Source organism: Mustela nivalis (assembly GCF_964662115.1).
Source record: "Mustela nivalis genome assembly, chromosome: 8".
Lineage (NCBI taxonomy): Eukaryota > Metazoa > Chordata > Mammalia > Carnivora > Mustelidae > Mustela > Mustela nivalis.
This window is the reverse complement of record NC_139027.1, coordinates 73145313-73171706: the sequence shown is the minus strand read 5'-3', so window position 1 is coordinate 73171706 and position 26394 is coordinate 73145313. Positions and strand designations below refer to the sequence as shown.

At 36.2% G+C, this 26394-nt stretch overlaps 1 protein-coding gene across 3 annotated transcripts in view; it reads right to left on the bottom strand.

The window, feature by feature from the left end:
• The window catches only part of TSGA10 (testis specific 10), a gene marked incomplete at its 3' end in the record, with an annotated part of 158005 nt that overhangs the window by 130813 nt on the left and 798 nt on the right, over positions 1-26394 (bottom strand). For 2 of the 3 annotated variants that reach the window (XM_082746844.1, XM_082746843.1), the window contains exons 2-3: positions 13617-13745; positions 3281-3496 (exon numbers count right to left, since the gene is read on the bottom strand). In XM_082746844.1, the coding sequence (XP_082602970.1) occupies positions 3281-3496; positions 13617-13745 (345 nt within the window). The remainder of the gene's footprint in view (positions 1-3280; positions 3497-13616; positions 13746-26394) is intronic. The other variant, XM_082746845.1, reaches the window with a different exon arrangement.

Below are 26394 nucleotides of genomic sequence, written 5' to 3'. Positions count from 1 at the left end.
AAAGAACATTCCGGGCAGAAGATAAAATAAAAGCAAATGTCCTAAGGTAAAAGAATGTCAGCTAAATTCTAAGGAATAGTAAGGAGCTAGTGTGGCTGAAGTAGTGTGTGCATAGGGAAAAGTAGTTGGAAAGTACTACAGAGTAAAATAAAGCAGGGAAGGAAGAGGGGGGAATCAGCATGAGGAGAGGAAGGACTTAAATAGCCTTTACACTTTATCTTTCAATGGTAAACTTTGAAATATTTTTGATTGATGAAACACATACCAATGTAACAATGACAAGAGCTATTGAAGATCCAGTCCAAGAATAGGCCTTATGTTAATTAAAATATAAATTGTATGAAGAAACTAGTAATGGTAAAATTGCAATTCTGCTTATTTCAAAAACTTATGTTGAATCAGCTGAGAAACACTGTATTATTAAAATATGAATGATTAAAAAACTTCAAAATGAGAAGATAAAAGGAGGCATATAATTCTGGTGGTTTTAAAATACATTAATAAAATTTGATATTCCTTACTTTAAATGATGGAGTTTAATTCCCTTCCCCTTAAATGTGGCATATACTTAGTAATTCACTTCTAGTGACCAGGATATGATGGTTTGTAACTTTTGAGACAATCATAACAGGCATTGCAGATTCCTCCTTTCTGCCTCTCTTGGATGACTGGCTCAGGTTAAGTAAGCAGATATAAAACTATCAAACAACCTTAAGGGAGGTGCACCTGTCAAGGAACTGAAGCTTCCCGCCAAAAGCCAACAGTCATCTGAATATGTTATCTAAAAGCAAACCCTCCAGTACCCATCAAGCCATGACTACAGACTGGCAACCATTTGATTACAATTTCCTGAGAAATGGTAAACCAAAACTACCCAGCTAATAAGCTATACTTGATGAGAAACAAATGTTTGTCATCTGAGGCCACTAACATTTAGGAATAATTTGTTACACAGAAATAGAAAATAAAATAGTAAATATTCAATACATTTTAATGTAATAAATGATGGAAGAAGTCATTCTCTTGATCTTTAAAAATATGACTAAAAGTAAACTCTTGCAAATAAATACACTGAATATTATCTACCTCAATTCCAGATAAACTGACTTAACCTCAAACTCTACCTCTCTAGAGCATAAGCCCAAAGAGTACAGAAATACAAATATTCTTTCTCAACTCTCAAATCAGAAATTCTGTTTCAAGCTTCATCCCACAAATCAGACAAGGAATCTCTCCCCAGTAATTGGATACCTAAACTACATACCCAATGACATAAGAATGATGACAACATGCACTGGTGTTCATATCTCCAACACTGGTCATGTACTTTCTACTCCCCATTCTACCTATAACATTCACTTACTGAGGTTGGTGACTTCATTTCAGTACATTCAAACAACCCATTTTATCCCCTCTTATTTACTATTCAATGTCTTTCCTGCATCAGCAATGCTATCTCTACTCAAGCTTTCCAATTCTCAGATATACCAAACATTCCACATCATATGTGAATGTCTATTTCCTGGAAATGATCTTTTTGAAGCTAGGCAGAATTTCCATCTATGGGCTTAACATTTTCAGTTTTAGGTAGATCCTAGCTCTTTTATTTTAAATCTTTCCCATTCCTTAAATTCTCTTTTTGATAGCAGAGGATTCACCCTGACAGAGTACTCACTCTCTAGCACAGATTTTAAGAATCCTTTAAAATTGATGACTTCGAAACTGGGTACTCTCTTCAGGGGAATTTAGCTAGCTAGGCCTCCTAGACTGGGAAGCAATATGATTTTTAATTTGAGGAAGAAAACAAGAAAATAAAACATTAACCCAATATTCTTTAATTTGATAATCTTTATTATTTTTTAAAGATTTTATTTATTTATTTGTCAGAGAGAAAGAAAGAGGGCACAAGCAGGAGGAGTGGCATGCAGAGGGAGGAGTAGGCTCCCCTCCAAGGAAGAAGCCCAATGGGGACTCAATCACAGGGCCCTGGGATCAAAACCTGAGCTGAAGGCAGATGCTTAACCAACTGAGCCACCTAAGCATCTCGATAATTTTTATTATTAAGACTAAACTTAATTTGACACTAAATTGTTAATGAAGGATAACTATTCTTAAAAGAAACAGTATAAACGAAAAGAATTTATTGAAAAATGTTTAAAATATTCAAGCTACCTTTTAATGTCCTTCAAATACTTTAGTAGCAATCATCTGCCTTCGGCTCAGGTCATGAAGCCAGGGTTCTGGGATCCAGTCCCATATCAGGCTTCTTGCTCAGCAGGGAGCCTGCTTCTCCCTCTGCATGTTACTCCCCCTGCTTGTACTCTCACACTCTCTCTCCCACTCTCTCTCTCTGGCAGATAAATAAATAAAATCTTTTTTAAAAAATTCAATTAGGTTCTGCCTGGGTGGCTCAGTGGGTTAAAACCTCTGCCTGCGGCTCAAGTCATGATCCCAGAGTCCTGGGATCGAGTCCCGCATTGGGCTCTCTACTCAGCAAGGAACCTGCTTCCTCCTCTCTGCCTACCTCTCTGCCTACTTGTGATCTGTCAGATAAATAAATAAAATCTTCGAGAGAAGAAAAAAAAATTCAAAAGCTTCATTCTGGCTTTGAAATACATTGTATCTTGCTTATAAACTGTTAGGCAATAAAAATTATAATTGTGAGAAGTTATAATTTCCAACATTTTTTACATTAAAATATTTTCCCCCTTCCCATATGTTCATCTTTTTTATTTCCTAAATTCCACATATAAGTAAAATCATAAGATATTTTGTTTTTCTGACTTAATTTGCTTAGTATAATACTCTCTAGTTCCATCCATGTTGTTGCAAATGTCAAGATTTCACCCTGTTTGATGGCTGAGCAATCTTCCATCATATATATATATATGGCCCATACGGAACATTTCTATTGCCTGCCAGTTTTTATCATGACTACATATTACTTCGGAAATTTTTTGAGCAAAACTTTTTAAAAGAAATAAAACGTGCAATATAATTTAATCCCTAAATATTGAAATGTAATGTCAAATCTAAAAAACTGTCAAATGATATAAATGTGAACGTCACTCTTTCTATTGTATTCAATAACTGCATGATGTTTAGAGTAGAATTAAAATCCTTATCCTAGAGTAGAAATAAAATCCTAACTAGAATTACTGCATTGATCATTTCGCAATATACAGAAATACTGAATCATTATTTTGTACAACTTGAGCTAATGCAATACTATATATCAGTTAGAACTCAATAAAAAATCCTATTGTGGTAAATGTAATACCTTTGCTTCTTCAAGTTCTTTGTCAGCGGTATCCACCACAAAATTTTTCTCTTTTTCTAGTTGCTCTGCTAGTTGGTCAATTTTAATCAATTCTTTACAAAGATGCTCATTGTGGCTGGTTAAATCATCTACTTGACTGCTTACCACCTCCTTACTATCCAAGAGTTTCCTAACATATTCTTCCAAGCCATGATTTGTCTGTTTGAGATCTTCAATCTGTTATAATTAGAAAGAAAATAAACATATTAAAATATTTCCTTTGTTTCCCTCTGAGGAGAACAAGCAGGCGACTGGAATCAGGAAAAGAGGTTTGCGTCCCTAGAAGGAGACCTACCTATATACATATTTTTCACTTTCTGAATTTTGTACCATGTGAATGTAATACCTATCTGAAAAAACATATTTAATGAAAATTCAAAGGTTTATAGCTACATCTTCCAAAACAATGTACAATTAATAAACTTAATTACTATTTCTTTTTAGCCAAAACTATTAGAAAAATAGCCAAATATTTATATCTACACAAAAGAAACCAATCTTGAAATTACTTAATTTTAATACCAATTAGATGTTCTTCAGAATTAAATTTCTAATTTTTATTGCCAAAATATGTTAACTCAAAAAAAAGTTCTTTTGAACATATCAATAACTTACTTGACTAAGCTAAATACCAAATCAATCAAGTATTTGCTGACTAATGTGGAGGACCACAGCTTTCCTTCCCAGCCCACTATCAAAACATCAACGGATGAAGAAAAGGGCCTTTTCTATCACGGAGGTATCCAAATGCCTTTAAAGGAAAAAAAATATATTAGACCCATTGAAAATGACTATATATCAGGACATATGGTGAATTATTTAAATAAAGTTTCCTTTTTTGCCCTGGCCTCAAGATATTTTAAAGCCTACCTGCAACCCACCTCTAGAACCCACAGAACCTGTGTGCAATGATCTCGTCTGCTATTCTTGTCCTGTGCTTTTGTTAAGTTTATTTTCCCGTATTCTTATTACTAAGTTATTTTTATTTCTTGTATCTTTTTTAAAACTATAGGATATAGGATAAACACACATAAACTTCAATTTATCTATCCATATGTCTTTTTATCTTTGTTCATGGCTTCTACAGTGCTATATTTCTGAGCAATACGGACACACTGAAAATGTTTGCTAACTTTCCACTGCACCAGGAGAAGTTAAACGCTTTTCCTCTCTGTGCCACCATAAAGCTCTTACACAATTTAATCTTGGTATCTGATAACATATATTATTGTTTACTTCCTTGTCCCTTCCACTAAATTCTAAGCAACTTTAAAGGGATTGTCTCTAACTTCAGTATTAACACACCTCTAACTTCTATATCATTTCCTATCTACCTAACATATAATCTCAAATTTTTAAAATGAAATAAAACTAATAAATTATAAATTAAAAACCCAGTCTCCTCACCTCTAGCATCAAGCCATACACTTTTACTAAATTCCAAGATACAACTATTTTAGAAGAGGCAGTTTCAAGTGGTAGAAAGGATGTAGGCTTTGGAATTAGGCAGACCAGTTCAAGTCCTATTGTAGTTCTTCAATCAGTTACTTAATCCCGACAATTTACCATATTTTCTTGATCCTAAGAGATTCATCTGACTTTAGGAAAAATAAATGGAAGCCTCTGGACTTTCATCTGCTAAATGGAGAGAATACCTACAATTTTCAGGATTGTAGTCAAGTATAACAAGTATAAAAGTTCAAATAAAATTTCTGGAAGATGACAGTACTCAAAAAGTAGCTTTAGAAAAAAACCTTTTTATTTTGAAATAACAAAGGAGTCACAGGAAGTTACAAAGTATACAAAAGGATTTCTTTGGCCCTCAACCCACTTTTCCCAATAGTTCCATCTTAAATAATTATAATGCAGTATCAAACTCAGAGATTTGACATTGGTACAATGCGATCCCATGTAGAGTCAGCATCTCGGTAAGATATACAATTATTCCATTATCGCAAAGATTGCACTCCTGTTACCCCTTTCAGTCACATCTTCTCCCCTCCCCATCCTTAACTCTTAGCAGCCACTAATCTCTATAATTTTGTCTTTTCAGGAATGTTATATAAGTAAAATCGTGATAAAGATCATAGTATGTGATCTTTTGACACTGTCTTTTTCACTGAGCACAATGTCGTTGAGATCTATCCAAGTTACATGAATGCATTGTTCAATCTTTTTTGTTGCTAATATTCCATGGTATGGATTAACAGTTTGTTTAGTCATTACTAATTAAGGGAAATTGTAGTTATTTCCAGTCTTTATGACAAATAAAGCAGCTATGAACAATCACATACAGGTATTTGAGTGGACATAAGTTTTAATTTCTCTGACATACCTAGGAGTGCAATTGCTGGGCTATAAGATAAATATATCTTTAGTTTATAAAGAACAAACTATTTTCCAGAGTGGTTGTACCATTTCCCATTCCTACCAGGAATGTATGAGTGATCTCCTCATCCTTGCCAGCACTGGGTATTGTCACTATTTTCAATCCTAACTGTTCTTATAGGCATGCATTGTTGTTTCATCTTGGTCTAAATCTGCATTTCCCCATCCTGTTTAGAAAGGATGAACTTCTTTTTATGTGCTTATCAACATATATCCTTCTATGAAATATCTCTTCACATCTTTTGCTCATTTTCTTTTTTTTTTTTTCTCATTTTCTAATCGGATTGATCCTTTTTAGTGCTGATTTTAAGAATTCTTCATGTATCTTACATATGAGTCTTCTGGAAGAAATAGGATTTGTAGCTTGTCTTGTCATCCTGTTAGATGGATTTTTCAAAGCAAAAGATTTAAATTTTGATGAAGTCCAAATTATCAATTTTTCTTTTACCAGTCATGCTTTTGGTGTCATACTGAAGAACTATTCACCAAGCCCAAGGTCCTGAAGATTTTCTATATTATCCTAAAAAGTTTCCAGTTTTATGTTTTACATTTAAATTTATGATCCATTTGGAATTAATTTTTTGTGTTAAAGTGTGAGTTTACATCTAGATTCATTTTCAATTGTTTTAGCACCGTTTGTTGAAAAGACTATCTTTCCTGCATTAAACTGCATTTGCACTTCTGTCAAAAGCCTTTTGGTTTTACTTGTGTAAGGGTATTTCTGGATTCTCTCTTCTGTATCATTGATCTGTCTATCTCTTTGGTGATACCAGTCTTAACTACTGTAGTTATATAATAAGCTTTGAAACAAAAGAGAATGACTCTTTCTACTTTATTATCCTTTTCAAAATTGTTTTTGTTGGGGTTTTGATGAGAACTGTATTAAATGTATACTGATTTGAAGAGAACTGACATCTTTACTATGTTGAGGCTTCCAATCCATAAACATGATGTCGCTCCATTTGTTTAGACCTTCTTTGGTTTTTCATTAGCATGTTGTGGTTTTCAGATTATAAATTCATACTTCAAATATCTAAGGATTCGATTTTCTATTTGAGTAATTGTAAATGATATTGCATTTTCTGATTTCCACATGTGAATTGCTAATATAAAGAAAATGAACATGTATTGTGACCTTGATGAACTCATTTGCTAGTTCTAGTTTTGTACTGCAGATTTCATGAAATTTTCTAGGTAGAGGATCATGTCATCTACCATTAGGGACGACAGTTTTATTTCTTCATCTCCAGTTTGTATGCCTTTCAACCTTTCAACCTACATGTACAGTTATATTTGAAGTGAATTTCTTACAGATAGCGTTAAGGCTAGATTAGGTTTTTAATCCAGTCTACTAGTTTCTGTCTTATACTTAGACTGTTATATTAATATTCAAATGTGAGTCAACTATACTTCAATTTAAAAAAAACATTAAAGTGTGACTTCTTTTTGGTCATTTTTTTTTTTTTTTGCTTTTGTTTTTTTTGTTTTGTTTTTTCTGCCTTCCTGGGGGTTACTTGAACTTTTTTAAAATTCCATTCTGAATTACTTATAGTGTTTTTGAGAAATCTCTTTGCACAGATTTTTAGTGGTTGCTCAAAGCGTAATTTATTTGTAACTTAGCACAGCATTTTACCAGTTCAAGTGTAGAAAACTTACTTACCTTTATACCCCTTATATCCCTTACCCTCTTCTACTAATAAAATAATTATCTTAGATATTTCATCTATATCCATTGAGAATTACATTTGACAAACACAATTTAGAAAACAAAAAAGGAAACTGTATTGCATTTGGCCATACATTTCTTTGTCTTTCTTTTCTATTCTTTCAAGATTCTCTTATCACTTCCTTTCTAGTTAGAGAAATTCCTTTAGCTATTCTTGTAGGATAGTTCTGCTGGCAACCAATTATCTATCTTAGTTTTCTTTATCTGAGAATGCCTTGATTTTCCATTAATTTCTGAAGGATACTTTCACTGAATACAGAATACTGTTTAAAATGTTTCACCTCTTTTCTTTTGATGGCTGCATAGTATTCCATTGTGTATATATACCACATCTTCTTGATCCATTCATCTGTTGATGGACATCTAGGTTCTTTCCATAGTTTGGCTATTGTGGACATTGCTGCTATAAACATTTGGGTGCACGTGCCCCTTTGGATCACTACGTTTGTATGGATGGAACTAGAGCGTATCATGCTTAGCGAAATAAGTCAAGCAGAGAAAGACAACTATCATATGATCTCCCTGATATGAGGAAGTGGTGATGAAACATGGGGGCTTAAGTGGGTAGAAGAATAAATGAAACAAGATGGGATTGGGAGGGAGACAAACCATAAGTGACTCTTAATCTCACAAAACAAACTGAGGGTTGCTGGGGGGAGGGGGTTTGGGAGAAGGGGGTGGGATTATGGACATTGGGGAGGGTATGTGCTTTGGCGAGTGCTGTGAAGTGTGTAAACCTGGTGATTCACAGACCTGTACCCCTGGGGATAAAAATATATGTTTATAAAAAATAAAAAATTATAATAAAAAAAAATGTTTCACCTCTTTTCAACCTCCATGTTTTCAGATCTGCTTCTGCTGTTATTTGAATTGGTGCTCACCTATAAGTAATGAACTGTTATTTTCAGGATTACTTTTTTTTGTCTTTAGTTCTCACAAGTTTGAATACAAGGTGTCTCGGCATGGGTTTCTTTGAGAGATTCCTGGTAAGTGTTCACTTACCTTCTTTAATCCATATTAAGTCTTTTGCCAAATTTGGAGAATATTTAGCCTTCCCACTTTATTTTCAGCTTCCTACTTTATTTTCTTCTGCTTATGGCCTATTACACATCACCTGTTGGTTTTGTTTTCATTCTGTCTGTTCCGTGTCCTAATTTTGTTTCTGAAAATTCAGTCCAACTATTACTTTAGAATATACTGTATGCCAGGCAGTATTCCATTCCATTAATGCTCTGAATATTTTTTCAGTCTGATCCTCTCTTAACTTTCTTTCTGGGACTCCAGTGATCTAAATATTAGACCATTTGTTATAGTCCCACCTGTCCTGAGCCTCTCTTCACTTTTTCAATCCATTTTCTCCCTGTTCAAATTAGGTTATTTCCATTTTCTATTTTCATGTTCACCAACTCATTCCTATCTCCTTTCCATCCTCTTGTTTGAGAGCACTGAGTTTTTAATTTCAGTTACTGTATTTTTTAAAATTTTCATTGTGGTAAAACATACATAAAACTTACCATTTTAACCACTCCTAAGTGTGTGAATTGGTGGCAGTAAGTACATCCACAATCCACAATATGTTGGAACTATCCCACATCCATTTCCAGAATTCTTTTTTAATTATCCCAAAATCTGTACCCACTAAACAATAACTCTCTATGAATTTGCCTATTCTAGGTACTTCATATAAGTGGAATCACATACTTGTCCCTCTGTGCATGGCTTATTTCATTTAGCATAATGTTTTCAAGTCTCACCCATGTTGCAATATTGCATCACAATTTCAGTCTTTTTAAAGGCTGAATAATATTCCATTGTATGTACTCACCACATCTTGTTATGCATCTATTGACAGACAGCTAGGTTGCTTCCACCTTTTGGCCATTGAAAATCATGCTACTATGAATGTCAGTGTACAAGTATCTGAATTCCTATTTTCAATCTTTTGGGGCTATATCTAGGAGTGGAATAGCTGGATCATGTGGTAATTTTATATTTAACTTTTAAAGGAACTGCTAAACTTCTTCCACCACTGCTGCACCATTTTATATTACCACTAACAATGCACAAGGGCTTCAGCTGTTCCACAACATCACCTGCACTTGTTATTTTGTTTTGATAAGAGCAATCCTAAAAGGTATGAAGTGATACCACATTGTGGCTTTGATTTGCATTTTTTCAATGGATCATGATGTTGACCATCTATCTCTTCATGTGCTTACTTGCCATTTGGAAAAACGTCTATTCAAGTCCTTTGCCCACTTTTGAATTGGGTTGTTTTGGTTTTTGATTATTGAGTTGTAAAGTTCTTTATATATTCTTGATATTAATCCCTTATCAGCTATATGATTTAGAAATATTTTCTCCTGTGCATTTTTAATAGACTTTATTTTTTTTAAGTTTTATTTAATTATTTGAGACACACACACACACACACACACGCAGGAGGAGGGGAAGGGAGAAGCAGACTCCAGTCTGAGCAGGGAGCCAGATGCGTGGCTTGATCCCAGGTCCCCAGGATCATGACCTGAGCTGAAGGCAGATGCTTAACTGCATGAGCCATCAAGGTGCCCTTACACATTTTTCTTCTGGAGTAGTTTTAGGCTTACAGAAAAGTTAATCAGGAAATACAGAGTTCCCACATACTCCTTCTCTCCATGGGACACAGTTTCCCATCTTATTTATGAATATTGACACATTAAATAAAGTCCAGAGTTTATATTAGGGTTTACTCTTTGCATTGTAGATTCTACAGCTTTTGACAAATGCTTAGTGACATGTATCTACCACCATTGTATCATACAGAATAGCTTCACTTCCCTAAAAATACTTGTGCTCCACTCACCCTTCCCACCCTTTCTTCCTTCAAATTCCTGGCAGTCAGTGATCTTTCTAATGTCTCTATGTTTTATCTTTTCCAGAAGGTCAAATAGTTGGAATCATGGAGTATGTAACCTTTTTGGTTAGCTTTTTCTCACCTAGCAATTTGCTTTCAAGTTTCCTTCATGTCTTTTTGTGACTTGATAGTTCATTTCTTTTTATCAATGAATAATATTCTATTGTACAGATATACCACAATTTTTTAATCTATTTACCTACTGAAGAACATCTTGGTTGCTTCCAAAACTTTCACTTGGTTCTTTTTTATATCTTTTATTTCTTGGATGAGATTTTCTAGCTTTGTGCTTGTTTCAAACATGGTCAGAACTGCTTGAAGCATGTATATGATAATGGATCTAAAATCCTTGTGAGATAGTCTCTAATTCACCTCTGTGTTGGCATCTTCTGGTTGTCTTTTCTCATTAAGGTTGAGATATTCCTGATTTTTGAGATAAGAAGTGATTTTTTTCATTGAGATCTGCTCTTGTGTTTTTAGTAGGCTTCTTCTCACACTTCTGTGACTTTAGTTCCAGCTAATAAATGGGGATGCTACCTCTTATTGCCAGGTGAAGGAAGTCCAATTTCTCTACTGTGCCTCTATTGATACCTGGGGAGGACTGGTGTTCTTGTTACTATTAGGCAGGGATGGGAGTTCAGGGTCCCCACCAGAACTCTGCTGATACCACCACAGTAAGGAAGAATATAGGTACCTTGTTATTATTCTCATGTGTCCTCCACCAACTCTGTGGGTAGGTGGACTTGTTACTGCTAGAAAAAAGTAAAAATCCTGAATCTGCCTGTGGTCCCCTCTGAAACCACGTCAACAAAAAGGAAAGGGGAAACCTGTTACTCTCAGTGAGGGTGGATATCTAGGCTCCTGATGTGGTCTTTGCTGACACTAGGTGGTTGTGGAGGATACTTACTACCTAGTAGACAATATAGTCTTGGCTCTGCAGCATGCCTTTTTGATATCACCTTGGTGGGATGTGGGGGCTTGGAGGGTGAGCCATGAGGTATGGCTGGCACTCCTTGTCACAGCTTGACAAGGATGGAAGTCTAGGCTCTTTACTCGGATTTTTCCAGCAGGAATGAGGCTACGGTTTTTTTTCATGGTGTTTGAACAGGTAGTTATTGCCCCCAAACAGTCTTCATTAGAAACAGACCCATAAATACAGAGAACAAAATGATGGTTGCTAGAGGGGAGGAAGATGAGAAAGTGGGTGAAGGGGCGTGAGAGGTATAGGCTTCCAGTTATGGGATGAGTAAGTCATAAGGATGAAAGGTAAAATGTAGGGAATTTAGTCAATAGTATTATAATAGCACTGTATGGTGACAGATGGCAACTACACTTGTGGTGAGCAGAGCATGAAGTAGAGAGTTGTCAAATCACTATGCTGTATATCTGAAACTAATGTAATACTATGTGTCAACTATACTTTAATTAAAAAATTAAAAATTAAAAAATAATTAGTAGAGCAAAAAGAGGAACTTCACCAGGGAATAGCCCAGAAGATAACACTTTAAGCAAGGGATCCAAATAAAGATCATTAGTAATGGGACAAATTGAAATTTTGTGCTATTTGATAGGAGGCAATGAAAAGAACCCACCATCACTTCTGTGGTATTCCTGTCTGTATTCATTTTGTATCTTAAGCCAACAATTATGTCACAGTTGGTATCAGGGATCTGAAGTGGCTTAATTTGGTAATTTTGGTTTAAGGTCTCTCACTAGGTCAAAAGGAGTCAGTCAGGGTGACTGTCACTATAGGAGGGTTTAAGTGGGGCTACAGAATCCCCTTCCAAACTCACCCAACATACTTGGTAAACCTCAGTTTCTCACTGGCTATTGGCTGTTTCAGTTCCTTTCCAGGTGGGCCTATCTAAAGAGCTGCTCACAACATGGAAACTTGCTTCCTCTAGAGCAAGTGATCCAAGAGATCACTTTATAACTTAAACACTTCTGCTCTATGCTCTTGGGCACAAAGATCAATTCTGGTACCATGTGCAAGGAGACTGTATTAGAGTGGGAATAAAGGAGATGGGCCAATTTGAAGGCTGGTTTCCACACAGCCAAAGGTTCATAACATAAAGATGATCATAACAAACCCAAATCAATAGCCATTCTATAAAATAATTGGCCTGTATTCTTCAAAGTGTTGTGGTCATGAAAATCAAGGAAGAATGTTTCTGAATGAAGAAGATAAAGGGCCACAATAGCTAATTGCAATGTGTAATGCTGGATCTCTTTGTTATTGCGGACATTATGAGACAACTGGAAAAAACTTGAATGGGGTCAGAGGATTAGCTGGCAGTAATGTATTCAAGTTCATTTCCTGATTTTTACTAGGTTGTATTGTGATCTTGTAGTAGAGAGTTCTTATTTATAGGAAAGACCCACTCAAACGTTAGGGATATCAAGACATCAGGCCTGCAACTTACTCTCAAATGGTTTGGGATTGTGGTGGGGGATATTCTTTGTTCTGTAATTGCAACTTTTAGAGAAGTTTGAGATTGTTTCCAGATTAAATATATATATATAAACTATAAAGACCCAGGACAGAAAAAAAAGTGGTCTACATTGCTAGACTGCCCCCTTCCTAGTTCCTTTTTGTCTGCATCCATTCTAGATGCCAGTTTTTCTAGCAATGAGATACATGGAGCAAAAAGAAAACCCAGAAATTCATTAACATGTCAATTATTGTATGCTGAGGTCCCTAGCCAGTCTTCCTGCTCCTGCCCACCTTTCAGAATGTCCTTATGTTTGTTTTATAACAAAATGTTCAGCATTTTTAGTTGTACTAAGTAGGACAAATAGGGTAAAGTAAGTCTACTCCATCTTCCTAAAAGAGGAAGTTTCTTTTAATAGCCTTCATTAGTAGGGTTACCACAGATCAGGCACCAGGAAAACAAATATCAAGCCTGGAACTGGGTTCCAGAGAACTGGGTTCAAATCCTAGCTAACTTGGGAGTCCAGACAAATGCTGCCTAGCTCTGTCACTTATTAGTCAAATATAATTCTATAGATTCTTGGAATTTTAGCTTCCATGTCTGTAAAATGGAAATCACAGCACTATTTCACAGGTTGGAATTAAGTAAGATTATGTACATAAAAGCACTGGACACAACACTTCCACATAGTTTGCACTCATATATATCTGAATCTTCATGTATCAAAATGATTAGGATATAAATGGAACGATTTTAGACCCATAAAATTCCAAGGAGCACTGAATTAGTATTTATTCTCCATCTTCTTGTTTCAAAATTGGCCCTCATCTCAAATTAATTCAGGGAAATAAATGTAACCTGTAATTTCAGTGCAGAGATGAATTTATCTTGATTTCTCACTTCTTGTTCTAGCTGCAGAGTATTCTGGTATTTTTCAGCTTCAGAAACTGGAGCCCCTAGACCAAAATCATGTTCTTTGGTGGTAACCTAGTGGAAAAAAATGGGAATGATACAGAGGCATTCAGTTTAAAACAGTTTTGTAATTTTTCACAACTGTCAACGATACTTGGAAATTAACAATATTCTTAGATAACTCTATTTTTAACTCTGTCTTACCAGCTAAGAGGATTTTCATCAAACTTTACTTTCTTAAAATCCCATGTTATGAAACTTTTTCTGTTTTCCAAATATAAAACTACAATATTCAACATGCTTTTCAAAAAAACAAAACAAAACAAAAAAAACAACACATCCCATCCTATCCCATTTGTAACCACCGTTCTAAGGAATTATCAGTCATCAGAAAATAATGCAGGCTACTTCTAAGCCTGTGTTGACCAATATAATAGCTACTAGCTACCTATTTATTGCTGCTTTTGTATACTAACAAAAAGGTTTGCTACCCATACCACAAAGGGCTAACGTTCCTAATACAGAAATAACTCGTATAAATAAAAAAGGAGATGAAATACCCTAATAGAAAAAGTGGCAAAGAATATGGATATTTCATAGAAATGGCTTTTAAACAGATTTAAAGATATTCAATCTCACAAATTAAAACAACACTGAGATACCATTTTTTAACCTCACACTGGCAAAGATCAGGAAGTTGGATATATAATTTAACATTCTTATACATCACTGATGGCAGCATAAATTGATACAATATTTCTGGAGAACAGCTGTGCAAAATCTAGCAACATTACAAATGTACAAAGCTCCTGTACAAATAATTCCAATTTTAGGAAATTTTCCTAAATACATATTTGCACATGTGCAAAATAATAACATTAAAATATTTTTCACTTTAGAGTACTATATGTACTACCCCATACTGTGCTTTTTTAATATAACAATGTATTTCAGAAATTATATCATTTAGGGAAATAATTTGTTCTTTCCCTGAATCAAGGCTGCCTGCTGTTATGTTAAGGAAGAGAGAATTTGCTATAAGAATCCTAGATCTCTCCTGGCAACACAGATGCTATTCTACAAAAACTAGCATTTGGGAAATTATAGGATCAGGATGCCCCAGTCATTGACTTTCTATTACACCCTGTATGACCCACTACTTAGCAGTCTGACAGACTTATTTTCTTTTTCCCCTCCCTTAAACCAGACATAAACCTGCTTTTCAGTTCTTCATTTCAGCACTTATTGCCTCACCTGGAATTTCAGCACTAAGTCTCACAGAGTATTTCTAACTTATGAATCATTTAGGCCTATATAGCTTAGGTCAAAATCCGAAGTATCTTTTTTTTTACATAGTTTCTGTTGAAAAATGTGTTCCTACATGCTAACTGAACATTAAAAAAAAAAAAAGGTGTTCTTACTCATAAACATTTGACTTAGAATACCAGATTCAGACTATACACTATAATAGCACTTTTCAAATCTTACTGAACATATGAATCACTTATGAATTTTCTTATTTACAGTAGGTCTGAAATACTGCATTTCTAAAAATGCTGCTCAGTAATTCCTTATTTGGCTAGTACAGAGACCACTTTGAATAGCAAGGATCTCTTCAATTAAAGTTGTAACCTGCCATGCATTCAGAGCTCTTCATAATTTGGTCACCTCCCACTTCTCCAAACTTATCTCCTAGTTGGTACCTCCAAGAATACCTCTATAAAAGACAAACTATTCTCCATATTCTTTATACATACGTTCATATTATCATTACAAATATACAATAACTTTTGCTCATGAGCCTTGCTCTTTTCTCCGTTTAAAGACACTTTTGAGGCTCAGCTTGAATTCCATATTCTATTAGGACGTGTTCTCAATATTCTCCATCAAATAGTGATCACTTCTTCATTGAAACTTCTGTAGGTATTGGTTATAGAATAAACTGCATAGCTATATTTTTCTTCCAGATAGGTCTTCCTCACACAAGTATTAGAATATATTTCTTGGGGTGCTTGGGTGGCTCAGTGGGTCAGGTCATGATCCCAGGGTCCTGAGATCGAGCCCCGCATCGGGCTCTCTGCTCAACAGGGGAGCCTGCTTCCTCCTCTCTCTCTGACTGTCTCTCTGCCTACTTGTGATCTCTGTCAAATAAATAAATAAAATCTTTAAAAAAAAGAATATTTTTCTTATTGTGTTATGTTAGTCACCATACAGTACTTCATTAGTTTTTGATGATGTGTTCCATGACTCATTGTTTGCATATAACACCCAGTGCTCATTGCAATACATACCCTCCTTAATACACATCATCAGGCTAACACATCCCCCTGTCCACCTCCCCTCTGAAACCCTCAGTTTGTTTCCCAGAGTCTCTCATAGTTCATCTCCCCCTCTGATCTCCCCACCTTCATTTTCCCTTCCTTCTACTAATGTCCTCCATGTTATTCCTTATGTTCCACATGTAAGTGAAACCACATGATAATTGTCTTTCTCCACTTGACTTATTTCACTCAGCATAATCCCTTCCAGTTCCATCCATGTTGAGGCAAATAGTGGGTATTCATCCTTTCTGATGAATATTCCATTATATATATTCTAATATTCCATTGTACATAAAGACCGCATCTTCTATATCCACTCACCTAATGAAGGGCAGCTCATCTCCTCCCAGTTTGGCTATTGTGGATACTGCTGCTATGAACAATGGGGTGCATGTGCCCCTTCAGATCACTACATTTCTATCTGGGGTAAATACCCAGATGCTGGATCACAGGGTAACTCTATTTTAATGTTTTGAGGAACCTCCACACAGTTGTCCAAAGTGGCTGTACCAACTTGCATTCCTACCAACAGTGTAACAGGGTTACCCTTTCTCCACATCCTCATCAACATTTGTTGTTTCCTGCCTTGTTAATTTTTGCCATTCTAACTGGTATAAGATTTCAGCGTGATTTTGATTTGGATTTCCCTGGTGGCTAATGATGCTAAACATGTTTTCATGTGTCTTTTAGTCATGTGTATGTCTTCTTTGGAGAAGTGTCTGTTCATGTCTTTTGCCCCTTTTTTTCACTTGATTATTTGTTTTTTGAATGTTGAATTTGAGAAGTTCTTTATAGATCTTGGATACCAGACCTTTATCTGTAGTGTCATTTGGAAATATCTTCTCCTATTCCATGGATTGCCTCTTTGTTTTGTTGACTATTTCCTTTGCTATGCAGAAGGATTTTATCTTGCTTGAGACCCAAAAGTTCATTTTTGCTTTTGTTTACCTTGCCTTTGGAAACGTGTCTTGAAAGAAGTTGCTGTGGCTGATGTCAAAGAAGTTACTGCCTATGTTCTCCTCTAGGATTTTGATGGATTCCTGTCTCACATTGAGGTCTTTCATCCATTTAAAGTTTATCTTTGTGTATGGTGGAAGAGAACAGTCAAGTTTCATTTTTCTGTATATAGCTGTCCAATTTCCCCAGTACCATTTATTGAACAGACTGTCTTTTTTCCATTGGATATTCTTTCCTGCTTTGTTGAAGATTAGTTGACCATAGAGTTGAGGGTCCATATCTGGGCTCTCTATTCTGTTCCATTTATCTATGTGTCTTTTTGTGCCAGTACCATACTGTCTTGGTGATCACAGCTTTGTAATATAGCTTGAAATAAGGCAATGTGATGCAATCAGCTTTGTTTATCTTTTTCAACATTTTCTTGGTGATTTGGGGTCTTTTCTGGTGCCATAAAAATTTTAGAACTTTTTGTTCCAGCTCTTTGAAAAATGCCACTGGTATTTTGATCAGGATGGAGCTGAAAGTGTAGAATGCTCTAGGCAGCATAGACATTTTAACAATATTAGTTCTTCCAGTCCATGAGCATGGAATGTATCCCCATCTTTTTGTTTCCTTCAATTTCTTTCCTAAGTGTTCCATAGTTTCTAGATCCTTTACCTCTTTCATTAGGTTTATTCCAAGGTATCTTATGGTTTTAGGTGCTATTGTAAATGGAATCAATTCCTTAATTTCTCTTTCTACAGTTACATCATTAGTATATAGAAAAGCAACTGATTTCTGTGCACTGATTTTGTATCCTGCCACATTACTGAATTGCCATATGAGTTCTAGTAATTTGGGGGTGGAGTCTTTTGGGGTTTTTCGCATACAGTATCATGTCATCTCCAAAGAGAGAGAGTTTTATTTCTCTTTGCCAATCTGGATACCTTTATTTCTTTTTGTTGTCTGATTGCTAATGTTAGGACTTCTAGCACTATGTTGAACAATAGTGGTGAGAGTGGGCATCCTTGTCATGTTCCTGATCTTAAGGGAAAAGCTGATATTTGCTGTGGGCTTTTCATAGATGGCTTTTAAGAAACTCTGAAGAGTTTTAATCAGGAAAGGATGCTATATTTTGTCAAGTTTTTTTTTTCTGCATGAAATGAGAGGATCGTGTGGTTCTTGTCTTTTCTTTTATTAATGTGTTCTATCACACTGATTGATTTGTGACTATTGCACCACCCTTCCATCCCAGGAATAAATCCCACCTGGTCCTGATGGACAATCCTTTTAATGTACTGTTGGATCCAATTGGTTAGGATCTTGTTGAGAATTCTGGCATCCATATTCATCAGGACTATTGGTCTGTAATTCTCCTTTTTGATAAGGTCTTTGACTGGTTTTGGGGTTAAGGTAATGCTGGCCTCATAGACTGAGTTTGGAAGTTTTCCTTCTGTTTCTATTTTTTGAAACAACTTCAAGAGAATAGGTATTATTTCTTCTTTAAATGTTTGGTAGAATTCCCCTGGGAATTCATTAGGCCCTGGACTCAGGTTTTTTTTTTTTTTTTTTTTTTGGGGGGGGGGGGGTTGATCATTGCTTCAATTTCATTACTGGCTATTGGGCTATGCAGATTGCCAATTTCTTCCTGTTTCAGTCTTGATAGTTTTAGGTTTTCAGGAAGGCATCCATTTCTTCCATGTTGCTTAATTTATTGGCATATAGTTGTTGATAATAATTTCTAATAATTGTTTTTATTTCCTTCGTGTTAGTCATGATCTCTCCCCTTTCATTCATCATTTTATTAATCTGGGTCCTTTCTCATTTCTTTTGGATAAGTCTGGCCAGCAGTTTATCAGTCTTATTAATTCTTTCAAAGAACCAGCTTTTAGTTTCGTTGATCTGCTCTACCATATTTCTGCTCTCTAGTTCACTGATCTCTTCTCTAATCTTAATATTTATCTTTTCCTGCTTGGCTTAGGCTTTATTTGTTGTTCTTTCTCCGGTTCTTTAAGGTATAAAGTTAGCTTGTGTATTTGGGATTTTTCTATTTCTTTGAGTGAGGCTTGGATGGCGACCTATTTCCTTCATAGGGCTGCCTTTGCCATATCCCATAGGTTCTGGACTGGAGTGTTTTCAGTCTCATCGGTTTCCATGAATTGTTTAAGTTCTTCTTTAATTTCCTGGTTGACCCAAACATTCTTAAGCAGGATGGTCTTTAGCTGCCAAGTGTTTGAATTCCTTCCAAATTTTTTCTTGTGATTGAGTTCCAGTTTCAAAGTATCGTGGTCTAAGACTATGCAGGGAATAACCTCAACTTTTGGTATTGCTTCTGACTTGATTTGTGACCCAGTATGTGGTCTATTCTGGAGATAGTTCCATGTGTGTTTGAGAAGAATGAGTATTCTGTTGTTTTAGGGTGTATCTGTATATATCTATGAAGTCCATCTGGTCCGTTGTGTCATTCAAAGCTCTTGTTTCTTTGTTATCTTCTGCTTTGATGATCTGTGTATTGCTGAGAGTGGAGTGTTGAGGTCTCCTACTATTAAAGTATTATTACCAATGATTATTTTGGTTAACAGCTGTCTTATATAGTTGGCTGCTCCCATGTTGGGGGCATAGATATTTACAATTGTTAGATCTTCTTGTTGGACAGATCATTTAAGAATTATAGTGTTCTTCAGGATCTCTTACTATAGTCTTTAGCTTAAAATCTAATTTGTCTGATATGAGAATTGCCACCCCAGCTTTCTTTTGAGGTCCGTTGGCATGTAACGTGGTTCTCTATTCCTTCACTTTCAGTCTGGATGTATCTTTAGATTCAAAATGAGTCTCAGGTGCTTGGGTGGCTCAGTGGGTTAAGCTGCTGCCTTCGACTCAGGTCATGATCTCAGGGTCCTAGGATCGAGTCCCACATCGGGCTCTCTGCTCAGCAGGGAGCCTGCTTCCCCCTCTCTCTCTCTGCCTGCCTCTCTGCCTATTTGTGATTTCTCTGTCAAAAAATAAATAAAATCTTTAAAATAAAAAAAAAGAATATATCTTATAGATTCAAAATGAGTCTCTTGTAGACAGCCTATGGATGGGATATGTCTTTTTATCCAACCTACAACTCTGTGCCATTTCATGGGAGCATTTAGGCCGTTCACGGTGAGAGTATTATTGACAGAAAAGATTTCATTGCCATGATGTTGCCTGTGAAGTCCCTGTTTCTATAGACTGTCTCTGTAAATTTCTGGCCTATATTACTCTTCAGGTCTTTCTTCTTTTATAGAACTTCCCTTAATATTTCTTGCAGGGCTGGTTTGTGGTCACATATTCCTTCAGTTTCTGCCGGTCTTGGAAGTCCCTTGTCTTTCCATCCATTTCTGAATGACAGACTTGCTGGGTAAAGTATCCTTGCCTGCATGTTCTTCTCATTTAGTACCCTGAATATGTCTTGCCAGTCCTTTCTAGCTTTCCAGGTCTCTGTGGATAGGTCTGATGTTATTCTGATATTCCTTCCTCTATACATAAGAAATCTCTTTCCCCTAGCCACTTTCAAGATTGTTTCCTTGGATCTAAGATTTGTGACTTGTACTATATTATATGTCAGGATACTTGTCTGTTCTCTTTGATCTTAGGAGGGGTCCTCTCTGCCCCTTGAACACGAAAGCTTGTTTTCATCCCCAGATTAGGTAAATTCTCAGCTACAATTTGCTCAAATATATCTTCTACACCACTCTCTCTCCACCTCCCTCAGGGATCCCAATAATTCTGACACTGGAACATTTCATGGCATTATTAATCTCTCTCAGTGTGATCTCTTGGGCTTTAATCTGTTTTTCCCAGGCCTCCTCAGTTTTCTTCTTTTCCATCTTCTTATCTTCCAGCTCACTAATTCATTCTCCTGCCTTGTTTAGCCTGGCAGTCAGAGTATCCAATTTAGACTGCATTTCATTCATAGCATTTTTAAGTTCCACCTGATTAGATCTCATTTCTGCCCTTAGAGATTCTATATCGTCGCTTGTATTTTTCTCAAGCCTAGATATCGACTTCATAATTGTTACTCTGAAATCTATTTCTGACATCTTGCTTATATCCATATCCATTAGGTCTGTAGCAGAGGACATTTATTCTTTTCTTTGTTGGGGGTTCCTCCTCTTAGTCATTCTGTTGGGGGGTGGTTGAGGGAATGTACAGAGTTCAAAGTATTAACCATGCCGCAATCAAGATGCACCTGTTTTATAGGGACCTTTGCGTTGTCGTCCTCTTGTTCTTCCAGCCTCTCTTCTTGGGGAGGGGCCTGTCAGGCAACCCTGCTTGGGCAGAGTTGCCCTGTCCCCTGGGGAGGGAGTGGACTTAGTGAAAACCATGGGGCGGGGCACTTTTGTTCTCTGGCAGCTTTCCTTGGTGGCTTTCCATGTCTCTTCCCAGAGTCAGAGCAGAGTGACTGCATCTAAATCTGTCTCAGAACAAAGAAATTGCAGTCTGCTCTTCACTGAGCTCTCTATGCCACACTGTCTCCATTTCTGTCTGCACTGCTAAAAACTGCAGGCTCCCTGGTCATGTGCCCCATAGCAACACTCCTAGTGGTAGAACCCAGTGCCAGGCATGTCTCTGCCCTTTGTGCTTCTAAAATTGAGAGCCGCCCCTAGTTCACTCATGTGCATCCACAGGTCCTAGATCCTATCTGGGGGTTGCACTGAAATCCTTTCACCTCTGCTACTGGTCTGTGAGTCTGTACATGATCCCCAGTGTGGGATGCTTTTTGCACTCCAGTGTTATATCACCTTCCTGGCATCAGCTTATGGTGGCACCCTCCCCTTTCTGTTTATCTTCTGATATCTGAGTGCAGAATCATGGCTCCCTGCTTCATACCTCAAGACCACTGGAGATTTTCTGTTTGTACAGATCCAGATATATATTCTTACATCTCAGGCTGATTTCATGGATGTTCAGAATGGTTTGATAGACAACTGGCTAAATTCAGGGGACCAGTAGAATTAGGGTTCCCTACTCCTCTGCCATCTTTTCCCACAATCCCAATTATTAGAATCTTAAGAACAGGCAATGTCCTAGAGCTCTCCATACTCCTACAAATCTACATAGAATTCTTTGCATAATAAGTACCAATAAAAATTTACATAGATTGATATTAAAGTAGTGTACAAAAGCAGATAAAGTTGAACTTTCCTTCTTCCCCTTGGTAAACTGAACAGTCAGTTAGAGATTCTATAAAATTACCTATCAAGTTACACTAGAAATTAAAAGTAGGAAGAGAACAAAAGTCTACCTGACAAGTGTGAGCAATTGAGTAGCAATATTAGAGTTGCTACTTGCTCTGCTTTGGAGGTAAATGAAAAGGGAGAGAAATTAGTATATCTGAAATGCCCATGTCTCTTCTGCCACGTTCCCCACCTCAGGCCACCTGAATATCCTCCACATTTCCACAATCTCTATCAAAATGGAACTTGTATTCCTGTACAGATTTCAGAGAATCAAGTAAAAGTACTTTGGAAGCAGCAAATCATTACGATAAAAACCCAAGCTAGAAGCACAGTCTCAATGAGGAAGCAACATAGCATAGTAGTTAGGAACTTGTTCTTTAGCCTCAGAGTGCTTATGTTCATAATGCTAGCTTTGCTGCTTCTTAGCTGCATGACCATGAGCAAGTTACTTCTCTGGCCATGGCTTCATCTATAAAACAGGAATGATAATAGTACTTGCCTCCAAGATCTGTTGTGAGGATTAAATGAGTTACAGCAAAGCATTTTAGAACACCACCTGGCAAGAAGTGCTCTATATATATTATTGGCCATCAAGTTCTACTTATCTTTTCACTAAAATCACTCTTAAGTACATTTCTTCTGTATCCACTGTCCCTGTTTCAGTTTGTAGTTTCACATTTTAACACAGTTATTCACTTGTCAAACAAATTCATAAACAGCTAGAATAAGAATGAACCAATATTAGATTCTATGGCAATCTAATATCGCCATAGAATATTGGGATGCCTGGGTGGCTCAGTCAGTAAAGCATCCACCTCTTGATTTCGGCTCAGGTCATGATCTCAGGGTTGTGTGATTGAGCCCCATGTCATGCTCTGCGCTGGGCATGGAGTCGGCTTGAGATCCTCTCTCCCTCCTCCTCTATCCTTTTCCCTCTTTCTCTTTCTCTCTCTCTTCCTCTCAAAAAAAAAAAAAAAAAAAAGAACGAAAGAAAGAAAGAAAAGAAAAAAGAAAAAGAAACATGAAAAACAAATAAAAACCTACAATCTCAACCCTCAATGGGCCTAGGGGAGTCCAGAAAAATAAATTAAAAATTACAGTACAACAGGATTAGTGCCATATCAGAGGAATGCACATGAATGCTAAGGGAATATAGAGAAAAAGACCACAAAAAAAGTAGTTTTGACTTCAACTCCCCTCAAAAAAGACTTAGGATGTATTTTCCATATTTCCCCCAAACTATGTATATACTCCTACTGGAGCACTTAACACATTGTATTGTGTCTACTGAATGTCCAGAGCCATCACAACTTTAACACATCTAGAACAGACCTCTTAAGTTCCCCACTTGCACTTCTGCTCTCAACCCTGCTTCTACTATGTTCCTTACCAGTCTTTCCCATGTGAAATGTACCATCATTTGTGCAGTGCCCAAGGGATTGTCTTTGTTTCCTCTTTATCTAACCCCCCAAAATGAACCCTGTTAGATTGACCTCTAAAATATTTTCCAAATCCATCCACTTCTCAACATGCTTATTACCACCTCCATATTCCTCTCCTACAAGACTACTGGTACAGTTCCCTAAGTGGTCTTTATATTTATACTATTGCTCGCTACAACTTTTTTTCCAAATCAAAATCAAAACTATCACTTTAAAATCATAAGATCCTGCTCAAAAGACTCCAATGTCTTCCTACTGTAATTAGAATAAAAATTCAAACATTTAAAGGTCCTACATAATTTGGCCCTTGCTTTCAGTTCCCTAAGTAGATCTAGTACTCTCTTTTTCACCCATCAGCTTTATTGGTTTTCTTTCTGTTCCTCCACTGTGCCAATCTCATTCCACTTCAAGGAATGAAGTGGATTCTTGCTTTCCCTCTCTTCAGAACACTCTCTCTCCCAGCCCTGTGCATGACCGGCTCCTCCTCTGGCTCAAATGTCAGCAGGTCTTCCCTGACCTCTTCCCTAAAGTGACCTCTTCCCTAAAGTAACCTCTCTCCTAGATACTCTCTCATCAGGTTATTTGCACTTAACACTATTTGAAATTACATCATTTATTTTTCACTTGTTTATGGTCTGTCTCCCCACTCCTAGAAGGTAAACTCCAAGAGATCTAGGCTTCTGTCTGGTCACTCTTATATCTCTAATGCCTACAGAAGTACCCAACACAAAGTTGGTGGCCAAAAGAACATTTTCAAAATAACAAAATTCTGATGATCCAAAGAAAGTAGTTTCAATAGTACAGAAGGAGTAGAAGCACATTCAAAGAGGACTAATAGATGAGTAATGAACAAAAGGAAATAGAAAATGTAGACTTCTTTTAGGAAGCATGATCGTGAGACAAGAAGTAGAGCAAAAGGTAGAAGACCCTGTTGTTGAAGAGTTATTTACAAAGGAGAAAAACTTATTTCTTAATTCTCTTTATATCAAGGATCCCCTTCAGAATTAAACAAAATCCCAAGTCCTCTCCTCAGTAAAATAAAAACACATACAAAACTTTACAAACAATTTCAGGGGGTTGAAGAACTCCCTAAAGTTTTTGTGCTCTCGGTTAAGTCCTACAGTATAAACACATAGAAGATTCCTAAGACAAGGGTTAATGTTAACTAATGGGAAAAGTCACAAAGCCAATTAAAGGAAACCCAAATAAATGGCAGATGCACTATCCTTGGAGACAAGAAAGAGGAAAGCAAGGTCAGGTGAAGATTTAGATAAGAAGAGGTAGAAATCTGAAGAGAGTTTTGCCTGATAGAATTTTCATTTTTCATGAAATAGGAGATAAGATCATGCACTAAAAAGAAAAAAATACCAATCCTGAGCAAAATATCACACATATAACACACACTCAACAAAAGTAGAATAATTAAAAATACTACAGTATTTTATATGGGCTTCTGAAATCTGGTTCCACAAAAAGTCAACTTGTTTTCTTTTTATAAAAAAAGTTTACAGATCCTTTGAAGTAGGAAGGAATAACATCAAAGAAAGAATAACATCAAAGAAAGATGTAGAAAACCACACAGTTTCATGAATAATTTTGAGATAGGTTTTTCTATTATAAAAATAAGTGAATAAAGGTTTTGAGAACTCACTTCAAACAAAACAATAACGACAATGCTTAACCTTTCTTAAGAAAAAGAAATAATCTCTCCAGTTATCCATTCAAATTCAAGCTCTTTAGTTATCTTCAATGCAGACTATTCTGTAAAGAAATAACTTGTCTTTTTAAAGGAGCATAAAATAATGGCCCCAGGAGAAGTATCATTTACCAAGACTTCTAAGAAACATAGGGGGTTAAGGAGTTGTTTTCAAGAGGCTTTCCTGAACTAAAAAATATTAATAATAAACTGATGTTAATTCCCTAACTAAGACAAATACAACTACCTTACTAACTAGGTCAATTCAAAAGATTATAATAGGGGTACATGTATGAGAAAGTCCACAGCAGTGGTTCATATTTACCAAAACTGTAAAAACCTTAATAGCAGAGTAGGTAAACACTAAACAACAAACTATAAGCAACAAGCATAAATCTTAAAAAACATAATGTTGATTAAAGAAGCAAACTAGAAAGGAATACTTAACTACAATTCCATTTATATGAAGTTCAAAAACAAGCCAAAGTAGAATGTGCGTGTTCCCATATACAAAAATGGTGAAACTCTAAGGAACAGCAAGGAAGTGGTTATCATAGAAATCAGGATGGTGGCTACATCTGGGAAGAAGAGGGAGCATGTGATGAGAAAAGAGAATGAATGATAACACCTGCTCTGTCTCCATATATGGAATACTCTAAAAGTAAATTACCCTAAAACTGATCTAAGCAACTAAAAAAGACAGAAAAGGAGCCAACAAAATCTCTACGTCTGATTATATGCTGGACTACAAACAGTGATTTCCAGACAATAAACAAAATAAGATCTATTTTGCAAGCTGCCACTAAATAATGCCAAAGTTTGTTTACAATAAATATTTCATTCATATACCTTCCTAGTTATTTCTCACTAATTAAAATGGAATGGTTCAGTTCCTTGAGCAATTCAGATACAAACAAGAATCTGTTTTATCCTGAAGGCAGATTTGAATGTGCCACTTTCCATTTGTTTATAACTAACCTAGTTTCCTCTAGCTATAAACCAGTATTATTCCATTTATTTCCATATAGGTTTTTTTAAAAAGTGTACTTTAAATGCTGAAAACCAGTAAAGGAATTTTAAAACAACGAATATCCTGGAATGTTAGAAGGAAAACACCGGGGC